The 13,039-nt window shown below is 36.0% G+C and overlaps 1 protein-coding gene across 4 annotated transcripts; it reads right to left on the reverse strand.

Annotated features, from left to right (window-relative positions):
* Nucleotides 1-8,872: 8,872 nt before the first annotated feature.
* On the reverse strand, nucleotides 8,873-11,428 carry LOC145156539 (uncharacterized). Of its 4 annotated transcripts, XM_079075874.1 has the most exons (9): nucleotides 10,970-11,427; nucleotides 10,612-10,768; nucleotides 10,330-10,422; nucleotides 10,123-10,230; nucleotides 9,803-9,987; nucleotides 9,586-9,734; nucleotides 9,451-9,502; nucleotides 9,339-9,382; nucleotides 8,873-9,233 (listed from the first exon to the last, which is right to left on the reverse strand). In XM_079075874.1, exons 3-8 carry the CDS (start codon nucleotides 10,354-10,356, stop codon nucleotides 9,340-9,342), a joined length of 564 nt encoding a protein of 187 aa, XP_078932000.1. In that variant the 5' UTR covers nucleotides 10,357-10,422; nucleotides 10,612-10,768; nucleotides 10,970-11,427; the 3' UTR covers nucleotides 8,873-9,233; nucleotide 9,339. The 4 variants fall into 4 exon arrangements, with proteins under 4 accessions (XP_078932000.1, XP_078932002.1, XP_078931995.1 ...); XM_079075876.1 differs by lacking the exon at nucleotides 9,339-9,382 and having other exon boundaries at nucleotides 10,970-11,428; XM_079075869.1 differs by having other exon boundaries at nucleotides 9,339-9,502; nucleotides 10,970-11,426.
* Nucleotides 11,429-13,039: the final 1,611 nt, after the last annotated feature.

Below are 13,039 nucleotides of genomic sequence, written 5' to 3' on the forward strand. Positions count from 1 at the left end.
GGCATTACTACAAACTCGTAGTGTCCATAACGAGTTCGGAATGCTGTTTTGGGCACATCATTCTCATGAACTCGCAACTGATGGTACCCTGATCTTAGGTCTATCTTTGAGAAATAACTGGCTCCCTGAAGTTTGTCAAAGAGATCGTCGATTTTGGGTAAGGGATATCGGTTCTTGATGGTAAGTTTATTCAACTCTCGGTAGTCAATGCACATCCGAAAGGATCCATCTTTCTTTTTCACGAATAAGATCGGAGCTCCCCAGGGTGAGGAACTCGGCCTTATGAATCCTTTGCTGATCAGCTGATTGAGCTGACTGGATAATTCTTGCATTTCCGCTGGCGCTAAGCGGTAAGGAGATTTAGCTACAGGAGTAGCTCCGGGGATTAAGTCGATACGAAACTCGACTTGGCGCTCGGGAGGGATTCCGGGGAGATCTTCGGGAAAAACATCAGGAAAGTTACAGACTTCGGGGATGCTCTCGAGGTCTCTAACTCCTTGCGTCACGTCTATAACGTGAGCTAGAAATGCATGGCACTCCTTTCGCAGATACTTCCGAGCTTTGATGCATGAAATGATACGGAGGTTCGAGCTAGGCTTATCTCCGTAAATCATGAGAGCTTCGCCAGAGGGAAGATTGAGACGGATAGCCTTCTCGAAGCAAAGAATATCAGCATGATTGGGACTCAACCAATCCATGCCGATAATGACATCGAATCTATTGATGGACACAGGCATAAGGTCGATGGGAAACAAATAATTGTCTAGAGTAAGAGTACAGCCTATGAATATGTCGTTAGTGCTCTCCTTCTTTCCGTTAGCCATCTCGACGGTAAATGTTTCGGTTAGAGGTTGGGATTTACATTTGATTAGATGTTTGAATGTATGACTAACAAAACTCCTCTCCGCACCAGAATCGAAGAGAATGCATGCATAAGAGTTGTCAAGGAGGAACGTACCCGTAACAACGGTAGGATCAGCAACTGCTTCCTCCTGGCCCATCACCAGAACTCTCCTTGTATTGCCACCAGTTGTTGCCTTGGGGCAATTTCTCCTGAAGTGCCCAGCCTCTCCACATCCATAACAAGTTTGACCAGCGCCCGCTCCCGGAGCCTGGTTGGTTGGTTGGGTTGGCACCTTGCAGTATCGAGCTGTGTGTCCTTTCTTTCCACATTTGTTGCAACTCAACTCACGGCAGGGTCTGTGGTGATGGAAATTACACTTGTTGCACAGGGGTAGTCTTCCAGCATAACCACCGGTAGGAGATTGGGTGGTTGGAACAGCAGTGGGAGCACCAGCAGGCGCAGTAACAGCATGAATTGCCACTGTTTGTTGTTTCTTGGAGGGCTCCTGCGAAGACTGACCCTTTTGTTTGTTACCAAACTTCTTCTTCTTCCCACCGCTTTCCTTTTGTGGCTCGGAGACAGCTGCCACCTCATCCAGATCGATTCCATGATCGATCAGAGTCTGTTTCCAGATCCTTGGCGCTTTCAAAAGTAATCGGTCTAGCAGCCAAGACATTCCCCTTTGTTGGTTGTGTCAGTCCCCAGATGTACCTTTCGATTTTCTTGCTTTCCGGGGTGACCATTCCCGGACATAGGAGAGCCATATCACAAAATATCGCGGTGTAGGCAGCGATGTCTGAACCCTTCATCTTCAAGTTCCAGAGTTCGTGTTCCAACTTTTGCACTTCGCCCCTCGGGCAGTACTCCACGAGCATGAGCTCCTTCAGTCTTTCCCAACCCATGGCATTAGCCACTGGCAGGGTTAGGGTTTTGACTCGACCATTCCACCAGGTCAAGGCTCTGTCGGTGAAGGTGCAGGCGGCGAACTTCACCTTGTTTGCTTCAGAACAAACACAAATTTCGAAAATGGATTCGATCTTCTCGAACCATCGAGTTAGGGCGATGACACATCCATTTCCGTCGAAGGACTTGGGTTTCGCAGTCATGAAGTCCTTGTAGGAACACTCTTTTTGATGTCCTTGACTTCCACCTTGTCTCTGTGGGTCGGTTCCACCTCCAGCCCCACCAGCATTCACTTGTGCCATTGCTGCAGTCACGACGGCTGTAACTGCTGCCTGAAACATGACGGGGTCGAACTGAGGGGGTGGTGGTGGTGGCGGAGTGTTGTCGTTTCTTCTGATGGGTCTTGGTCGAGGAGGCATCTTCTTCTAGAAACAATCAGGAAGAAGAGGATGGTAAGTCCTCAAGATATATGAAACAAAATATATCTCATCCTGATAAACAAGTGTTCTACCAAGCGATAAGCAAGAAAGGTTACTAATGTAACTAAGTTATCGCTACGAAATAGATAGGTAGTAACACTAAGAATGAATCTCCTCACTGAATTTGGCTCTAGGTAAATACTCCTATAGTATTTTCTAGTGAATGTTTTTGGTAAGTTTTAGGTCTTCTGTAACACCACCGTCACTCCCAAGCACATGTTGGTCATGTTTTGACTGAATATAGTTGATCAGGCTATATTCACCCGAAACATGATTACATAACTGCCCAGGCTTGACCGCAGTGTCCCAACATCCAAATACTTTTTGTGTTGTTCCACTAATGACATGAATTCTGTTAGGTTTGCATGCTCGTATACTTTTATAAAAATACTTATATTTTTGAAAGTATACTTTTAGCGTAGAGCACTTAGGCCCCTTTAGTGTTTATAGTTGTATACCATGTAAGGTTCGGTATTCTAGTTCGCTATAAACAAGGGCTCTGATACCAATCTGTCACACCCCGAAACCGATGGCGGAAACGTTCCGGGGCGGAGGACGTCATGTGTAGCATCACAACCAATGAATAACAGCAATCATAGCAACACAACCATTACAGTGAATACTTAAATAAAAATGTTTACATCAGTTGAAACTTGTCTGAAACTTTGTTTGGATTACATCCAATAGCTTTGTATAGTATAAACATAAAACTCTTATTGCTCCAGTTCCTCGAAAATCCAGCAAGTACCTGTCTACTGATTTCCTGAGAATACAAGCAGTTTAAAAGAGTATCAGCATAAAGCTGGTGAGTTCATAAGCGGTGGTTTGTAGTGAAAATCGTTGATGAGCTCGGAATATATTTGTATAGTTTCAAGAAAATCCGATTTTTTCCTTAGTGAAAATGTAGTGTTATCAGTTCTGTAATAAACCATGAATATCTGTATGTTTCCAAGAAAATCCGATATTTTCTTTAGTGAAAAGGCATCGTTATCGATTTCGTATAAAACCATGAATGTTCGTTACTGAAAACTGTAGTGATATGCGAAAATACTACCTCATGTGACTAGCTAAAACTAATCATGAAGTGTAAGTATTTTGTATGTGAAACCATTGCATAATCGGTTCTGTTTGAAAAACTCTGGCTTTAGCCAGTATACGTAGTGTGTATCAGTTCTATTTAGCAAAAATAGAACTGTTGAAGAGTGTTAAGTTGTAAACTAAAGGTGATTTATACATATTGTGAGTCGTATAACCATGCTTGATATGACTAGAGACCTTTCCAACGTTCTTCAGGCGTCGAGTTAAATGACATTTGTACATCTCAGGCGTGCCCGCCTAACTGTAGCTAGCAGTCCAGATGTGGGATTGTCAGTCCCGAATAGATCTATTCACAAATCTCACGCTCTCCCTCCAGGAGACTCTGGTTATACTATGGTAGGATTTATCCCTGTACACCTAAGGGTACAGTAGTGAAGTAGCGCCTCACAGTATCGTACAATCTAGTTTACATGTAGTGTAGTAGCGTTCTATCGTAGTGAAAATCTGTATGTATACCGTATATAATGATAATTACAGTTATGAAAAACCATGATAAAGTGGTGATGTAACTGTAAACTATTTCTGTCTTAGTGCATATGTTTAATAGTGAAAGTTTCTGTACTCGTGATGTTTAGAAAATCCCAAATTATACCGATTATAGTTTGCATGTATAGTGAATAGCGTGTCCGGAAAACTATGCAAATTTTTGTGAAAACGTCCCTTATGCTCAACACAGTACAAAAGGGTTAAAGTATGAGATTTGCATAAGTTTTGAAAACATTTATGTTTAGCTTGTATTCCCCCCTGAAAACATTAAAAATACGGAAAATGTAGGGGTATGAACTCACAGTTCTTGTTGTGAAATAGTTGACTGAAATGAAGATCCTCGAGTTGTTTCACGTGACACTTAACGGAATCCTATTATCAAATAAATACATATATGTATCTAAATTAGCGATTTCGTTAGATAACGTGTTAGAGGTACACTTGTATTCGGTTGAGGAATGTTACCGGGACTTGATCGAATCGATGAAAGTGGGTTTTCAGTCAAAAGCACCACCAAAAAGGTGTTTACGGTCGTAAGCTAGAGTTTACGGTTTCTGAAGACTCGGTGAGTTTACGGTTATTGAAGGCTTGGACCGTAAACTCAAGAACAGAGTTTACGGTTCTTGAAGGCTTGGACCGTAAACTCAAGAACAGAGTTTACGGTTTCTGAAGGCTGACCGTAAACTCAAGAACACTAGTGCTGATTTCGAAGAGATAATCGTTTCCAGGCGTTCCCAAGTGACTCCAAACGTGGTTTCTCGATGATTTCCGAAGTTTGAAGGCGTTTTGAGTGTTTACGGTTAAGGTTCTTAGAGAGAGAAGGAGAGAGTTTTTGGCCAGAAATGTTCTAATGAAGGTGGAGGTATCGTATTTATAGGGGTGAGGTGGTCGGTGATGGGGAGTCCACTCGTTACTGACCGTAAACGAGTTTACGGTCATAAACACGTTTACGGTCGTAACCTCACTTAGACCGGGAATGTTGATTTTTCGAGATTTTTGGGTTTCCGCGCGATTTTTCGTTCCGACTCGTAAATAATTTAATTATATACATAACTAGATTATTTTCAAAACCAAGGAGTTTGACGGAAAAGTTAACAAATTCGAAATTTTATTAACGAAACTCGCGTAACGGAAACGGACAAAGTTTCGGGTTGTCACATATAGGATGGTTGCTATGTTATTGATCGGTTAGATCGGTATCCTGGTTATTGGATGGTTGCCATGATTAGTGATCTGTTAGATCTGTATGACTATTTGTACTTGCATGCTAGCGTACGATGTTTATGTGCACATGTTTATTGGTTTGGGGAATTGGGTTGAGGCAGATCCTGCATTGTGTTGTAGGCCAAGATACCCAGGGCGGACCGGATAGACTGCAGACCCGGTTAGGGCATACTAGTCAGGCCGAAGGCCCGACGAGCGGTCCGGATAGGCTGAAGGCCCTGAGAGGCGGTCCAGACGTGCCGAAGGCTCGTAGAGCAGTCCAGATAGACTGATGGCCTGTGAAGCGGACCAGTCAGACTGATGGCTCATTGTGCATGTTGTGTTTCTTTATATGATATGGTTATATCTGTATGGCGTTGGTATTTTGGGGGGGAACTCACTAAGCTTCAGGCTTACAGTTGTTGATTATATTTCAAGTACTTCTGATGATCGTGGGAAGGCGAAGGCGTGATCGTGCACCTCCTTATATTTTCATGATTGGATTCGGGGATATTCTGATGTTTAAACTATTTTGAAAACAAACTGTAATAACTTAATGGTTTTAAATGTTTTTAAAAGTTTTAAATTTGCTCTAATTTTATGGGTGTTACAACGAAATTGCCACTAGGGCTTCAAAGAATAATTCTTGGACCTAGGGACCAGTTTGACATGAAATAGAATTATAGGAATGAATTTAGAAGTACCTGAACATCGGGATGTTACAACTAGGGATTCACTACACCACCTCTCACTTTGTGATACCCCTAGGGAGACCTCACCAATCTGATACCGAGATGAGAAATGTGAGAGAAATGGGAGATTCTTGTTTTGATTGGTTGTTTTTATTTTTTATTTTTTTTTAATTTTTTTTTCAAAATAAGCCCTAATAAAATAACAACCATCACTCCCTACCTTTTTACAACTTTGATGCTACCACTTCCTTCATCTTATGTGGCTTCAAAAAATTGTACATGGCCTTAAAAAATTATATGTGGAAACGTGCGTGCTATCACTCCAACCTTATTATATTGTAAAACTAGGCGAATACTCTACGTTGCGACGGATACAACAATATATTTGAAATCTTTATAAATATATGTTTTTTTAAATATATCAATGACGTTTTTGTTAGCTCTTAAAAGTTGGTATAAACATTGTTTGTTTTGAATTATATGATAATATAGATATCTTTTAAAATTATATAATCTCAATTGTCTTGATGACTTCTATCTGTCGGTTACTCATGAATAAATTAAATATAATGTACGCATTATATATATTTATAGTTGTTGTTATGATTAATTAATTTTAAAAAGTTTATTTTGCTTAAGATTTTAATTTCTATCATTGTAATCATCTAAAACATCAAAAATTGTTTTTGTTTTTATAGGTAATAATATAATTTTTGTATATAATGTTATTTTTAACTATTGTTGTTGTAAATTATTTAAAATAACGTATTTTGAAATTTTTAATTATTTTAATTTAGTTTCAAAAATTTAACTTTTTAAAAGTTTATTTGATGAATATTGGTGGTTTCTTTTATTGTTATCATTTAAAGTATCAAACATTGTTTTTGTTTTTAAATATAAAATTATAACTTTTATATAATATTAACTTTAACTATTCTTATTGTTAGTTATTTTTAAGCTATTTATTTGAAAATTCTTATAATTTCATGGTTTCTTTGTTAATTAAGAATTACAATTTAGGTTTAACACTATAACTTATAATTTTTTATCTATTTATAATATAGTCTATAAATTTTTTTTCAAACTTAACTGAATTTAAGTTAACCATTTAACATTATATTGAAATTAATAATTTAACTATTTTGCATATGCTCACATATGACTACATTTTTAAACTGATAAGTTAACTATAATATGTTAAAAAGTTAAAGTCTTAATTTTATAAATATAAATAAAATATAATATTTTAATATTATAGTTTAGTTAGTTTATGAATTGAATTTAGTTTTTATATTAATTTAATATTATTTACCAATTTATAATGATTATTAGAAAAAAATTAAAAAATCATAGAGATTTCAACTAAGTAAAAATGTTTTTTTTATAAATATACTAGGTGTAAAACCCGCGTATTACACGGGTTGATTAAAAAAAATATTAAATATTAAAGGGTAAATAATAAGTATTTTTTAAAATAAAATAATAAATAAGAAATGAAGAAAACGTATTAATTGCAAGTTTACTATCACATTTATTACATTTAATACTTTATATATATAAATACAAGTATTATGTGGCATTTTAAATGTAAAATTTGAAAAAACCCAGAAATTTACACATGAATATTATTTATTTTCAAAAATATCATAAAATGACAAGTGTCAAAACTCATTAGAGATCGAAATGTGACAAAATGGATCTTCATTTATTATAGTAAATATAAATAGATACCTCCATAATGCGGTCCCACAAACATTTCTACTTTTGCATGCTAGTGGTTATAGGATCCTCGTATGTATGTTGTTGACAATGCCGCCTCTTCCTCCATGTTTGAGGGGTAGTTGGACGAATAAGATTTATTGTGTTATTTCTTTTGGACTTTCGTTTCGTTTTGGATGCTTCGGCTTGTGTTTCAGGTTTCGGGTATTGTTTATTTACCGATTCGGTGCCATGTTCATCCCTAAAGAGTATCTGAACAAAAAATATTATCAACAGATGGTGTGTTTGGTCTTGAACCACGAGGTGTGTTAGATGTGGATAACGGGTAGATGTAATTAAACAAATTGTTTGAATCCAATGTTAAAAAAAAGGAGTGTTTTAAGAGTGTATTAGTAAAATTGTCGGACTGGAGGCCACCTCAGCACACCATAGATATTAAGTAGAGGTACGTCGTATCGCCTAACTATATGGCGGAATTGAAAATATAAAATCTTCGATAACACTTTTATAAATTTTACTAATAGATGAGCATAGTCATGAACAACTTCACAACCACATGTGAATGTGGTTACGCATTTTGCCATTTGGAGTAATGATAAGGCAATGTGGTGATGACGAAAATATGTCGGTTGAAAACGTGATGACACCTATTGATAGTAAGAGACATGTGTCGATATGAACACAAGTATAGATCTAACATATTACGTACGTAATGACTTTTGTTAATTTTTTGTTTTAGAATAAACACTGATAATTTTTTTAGGTGCTATTATTTGCTCTTTATTTCTATTCTTTCTCTTATTTAATCAATCAAAGGAAATTTATATATTTTATAATCAAACAAATATAGTTTTATTTTTTTATTAATTATGCTTCTATTCATATCAATCATTCAAACATCCCAACCCCCTATTATTTTAGAATTGTTTATTTAATTAGGGTTTTATTACTTATAAGATATATTAAATAATTATTCCTTATTTCCAACTAGATGAGGTGCCCCGCATTGCAGAGATGGATCTAAACAGATATGATTATTTTTGGCATCTAGTCGTTCTTATGGATATGAAGGGTTTTTGTTTGTGGAGCGTCATGGGTTCGCCATCGTAATCATTTAAAAAGAAACATGGTAAGTACCATCTCATTGTCAATAGAATCACATCACAATACATTATGGAAAATATATCAAATACATTCAGGTATGAATGCACATAATGGCCAATGTATAGAAGTTGTAATTGTTGCCTATCGGCACCAGCTTCAAACCTATGTAAATATAAAAAATAAATAGTACAATGTAGCCATCCAACTGCCAAAGTGAAATACAATGTAATAAATCTGATATAGAACTAAAATGTATACGTCAAATAACAAAATTGAGATGAATGAAGACGTAAAGAAGTACCTTTTCATAATCTTCCACATTATCCGATCTTGTATGAGTAAAATAGGGAAGAATGTAAATCCATAATCATTGTAATTATGAAATAAAACAATCCGAAAGCATATGAGATCATGGATCTGTTTCTATTTTTCCTCATTAAGTGTCGTTTAAGTATAACATTTAACACACATATCTCATAAAAGCAAAGCCACCACAAAAAAAACAAAAAAAAAATCAAATTTGTTGATGAGTGTGTGTTGCTAATAAGTTCAATCGCCGGATTTGTTAGATTCCATAATTTCTCAATAATTTCTGCTAATAAGCAAAGCCACCACAACCTTAGCCTTCAATTGCTCAATAATTTCTTGATCTTTCGGGTCAAACTTCACTTCGGCTGGTAATCCAGGCAAATCTGGAATCAGCCCCTGATCATTGCCGAACCACCATCAATTATCAGTTCAGAATCTATCTAAAAGACAAATAAAATTTACACCAGGAGAATAATAAGAAAAGTAATTCACATGATATACCTTAGCCTCGATTGGATCGTATGTCCACAAGAAGGGCAAAGAGACTACAATATGAAAATGAGTATCGAGTAATGAAACAATGAAAGTGGAGAAGTTGATTATAAAAGTATACCTGTTTAGCATTGAAGGGAGGAAACCTCTCCTTTGGAAATAGTCCCCCAATCCTGACATACCTCCAGAAACTGTAAAAGCTTGGAATAAAAGGAGTCATAATTCATCAAAACAAAAGGAACAGGGAGTGAAAAACCTATCCTCTCTAACTGGATGAGTGCAAGAATGTCAAAAGCCTCATCCAGAGTACCAATTCCACCTGGTAACACAATTACACCCGTGTTCTCCCCTTTACTACTTCTAACGACTGCATCCATCAACCCATGCTTTCTTGCAGAAAAAAACCTGCATTCAGATTCAGATTCAGTCAGTAAATAAATCCAATAATTCTAACCATATCATCATCTATCTACCTGCATGTAAGGTAAGCATGAGAAGGAAGATACGGATGAAAATTGGTTACTGTCCATTCCCCTGTTTCTTTAGCAATGTTGAACCCACCAACCGACTTTCCTGCTTCAAGAGCATCCCGAGTTGCAGCATCCATCAGCCCTGGTCCAGCCCCTAACCATGAAGTGCATCCCAACAGCTTTGCAACCTTTAACAAAATCAAAACTTTCATTCTTTTGAAACACAATACAAAAATATAAATATGGACCTGCCTCTGTTGCCAATTCCTCTGTTTGGATATAATGCTCATATTTAAAAAATGGTATGAAAACTATAAGATTACCTTTTTACCCATTAAGCAATGCCAAAGAGAATTATAAAGCCAAACTGTTGTGAATCCCACCAGAAATCCAGAGACAAATGTCGCCATATAGTGTATAAAATTCCTTAGCTGAACACACACACACACACACACACATACATACACACAGAGTTAATAATCTCATATGCATCAGTTCATAACCCAACAAAAAGACTTGATATTTTTTACCTTTTCACTAATGACATCTTGAACCATAACATCATAATCATTAGTATTTATCGCACATACAACATCTGAAGCTCTGAATTCAGTTTCTAAGACCTGAAAATGTGTCATTTCAAATTGAATAAAATATGAGTACATATACAGAAAAGCTCTAAACTGACATATTAATTACCAAGTTTTGTTAGGTCACTTCTAAAATTGAAAATCAATCCAAAGTTCATGCATAACTTCAAAAATAAATAAATAAATAAATAATATTGACATGTTCAAGTATGGTTTATTTACCTGATTCTTAGTTGAAGATTAGGCATCGAACAATATCTGTTATGACCTTCAGAAATAAGCTGACATGATTTTTGTTTCCCTTCGTTTGTGATACGTTTGGTTGGTCGCTTGCCTTTGGACGATAATGCCCCTGGATGATTCTTAACGCCTTCTTTAACTACTCAAAAGGCTTGGAAAAGTTAATCCCAACGGAAAAAAAAATGTCAAATTGAAAATCTTCCGACACCGGAAGGATCTGACGTTCGAAGGCGAAGAAATTCAAACAAAAAATCAAACACCCAACAGAAATTCAGAAACAAAAAACTGACATTTACGGGTAAAACAGAAAGATGAAAGGGAAAAAAAGTTTAGGGTTTACCTGGACGAAAACGAAGAGTAGAGGGGAAAACCGGCGCCAAAAAAACCAATAGTCGGTGGTCACCGATCATCTCCAAAAACTTGATTTACAATCTGAACCGGAGGAACCGTTGGTGGTTCGTCAGATCCACCATCGGCACTCGACGGAGGCGACGTGACTGGCAAGATTGGTTTTGGAAGAGTGTGGGGAGAAATTGGTTCTGATGGAGTGGCGAGGGAAATCAGAGTAGAAGAAGAAGCAGTCGGTATGTGGAACGGCGAGGGAAGATGGAGTGACTGAGTGGTGGAAGGATCGGGTTTTGGAGAGGCATCGGGATAAACTGTGTATCAAGATCTGTATCAAGAGGCATCGGTGTGTATCTATTGGATGATAGTGCCGGTGGAGGACACGTAGTAAAAAGAAAGGCAGATGTAGCCATCCGATTGGAATCCGGGGAGGTGGAAAGGGGGACATATCACGTGTTCTGGACACTAATCCACTCCTCTCAGTTTTAATATGAAAAAGAAAAATGGCAAAAACTACCAAAAAACAAAGACGGAAAAAGAAATCCAAAAATACACAGACAACCATAAAAGAAGGATCAGTTTTACCAAAAAAGGCGGATGTTTACTGTTCCCCAACATTGTCCAAGTTTAATATGTATATATAATAATTATTCATCACTTTTATTAATTACGATATAATCCCCAAATTTTGAACGAGAATAACATTAATGCCCCCCTTCTTCTTTTTCATCAACTTAGGGGTATTTTTGTAAATATCATAAATAATCCCTTCCTCTTTGTATTGTTAATTTATATAATGTATTTTAAATAATTACAACCTAAGCCCTTTTTTCACTGAAAGCTTGATATAGAAAAATTCAAATAAAAACCACATATATTTAATATTTAATATATATTTTTAGGTGGTATTTTAACATTTAAAGTTTAAATATATTCTTTATTATTTGAAAAATACAATTAAATCATGAATTACATAAATATAGCTTGTATTTTAATACTAATAATATAAAAATAATATTAAAAGAAAAAATAATAATAATAATAATAATAGAAGGCAAAAAAAACAAAATAAAAAAATAAGAAAGCAAACAAAAAACCAAAAAAAAATCAATGAATGCAATAAATAACAATAATTACATATAGATTCCTTTTAACTTTTTTTTTTCAAAGCGATTAACATGGAAATTAGACCAATTACATTATGGAAATAGTTTGTATTGAAATTTAAGTCACTCGATCCTATCCAATGTTTTAAAAATCGGTTTTTTAGTTGAACCGATATAGTGATCGGTTTCCGGTTTAACCGGTTCGACCGGCGGGTCAACCGATTTCTATAATTTTCATATTTTTTCCTATTTTCCTATGCATACATACATTTATAAATTATGAGTTTGACGTTTACAAGTTCAAACATTAAAAATATACATACAAATAAGTTGTAGATCACTCCAAATACATTAAAAACTTTATAACATTTATCATATGTTTTTATTTAAAGAAAACTACATAAATTTGAAAAAATTCACCAAAGTTTATTATGAAAATGGTTCTTTTCCATTAGTTTTTATTTGGTTTAACCGGTTCAACCGGTATATTTTGACCGGTTCAGCCGGGTTTTTTCTAAAAACCGGCTGGTTCAATCCGGTTCAAAAATCAACGTAAAACCGGTGATAGTTGAACCGCTCCCTTCCCCGGTTCCCGGTCCAACCAGTTTGACCGGCCGATTCAAACCGTTTTTTAAAACATTGATCCTATCTAAGGTGTTTGATATGTACATATTCAGTTATATACTTTGTGTAGAATCTTAATAATTTTTGGCTATTTTATTTCAATTAATGAACAAAATGTACTTAATTATGTTTGAATTGCATTTTCAGCCTAAAAGATGTGCTCGGAAGCAAAAGGAAGCGGGAATAACAATCGGAAGCTCAGGAATTGAAGAAAGAAGAAAAAGAGTCAAAAACCTAAAGAACTCGGCGAGTCGGACACCTACTCAACGAGTAGGAACGAACATTCGCAAACCATCAAGTACCTTACCGCGCACGGATTTTAAGTGAGGGACTCG

The sequence above is a fragment of the Lactuca virosa genome, chromosome 1 (assembly GCF_052849685.1).
Source record: "Lactuca virosa cultivar CGN04683 chromosome 1, Lactuca_virosa_CGN04683_v6, whole genome shotgun sequence".
In the NCBI taxonomy this organism is placed as follows: Eukaryota; Viridiplantae; Streptophyta; class Magnoliopsida; order Asterales; family Asteraceae; genus Lactuca; species Lactuca virosa.

Coding starts and splice junctions, on each gene's coding strand:
- LOC145156539 (XM_079075869.1), bottom strand. CDS start 10,356: ATGGTTCAAGATGTCATTAGTGAAAAG. Junction 10,231..10,329: donor AAGATGTCATTAGTGAAAAG/GTAAAAAATATC, acceptor GTGTGTGTTCAG/CTAAGGAATTTTATACACTA. Junction 9,735..9,802: donor CATGCTTACCTTACATGCAG/GTAGATAGATGA, acceptor ATCTGAATGCAG/GTTTTTTTCTGCAAGAAAGC.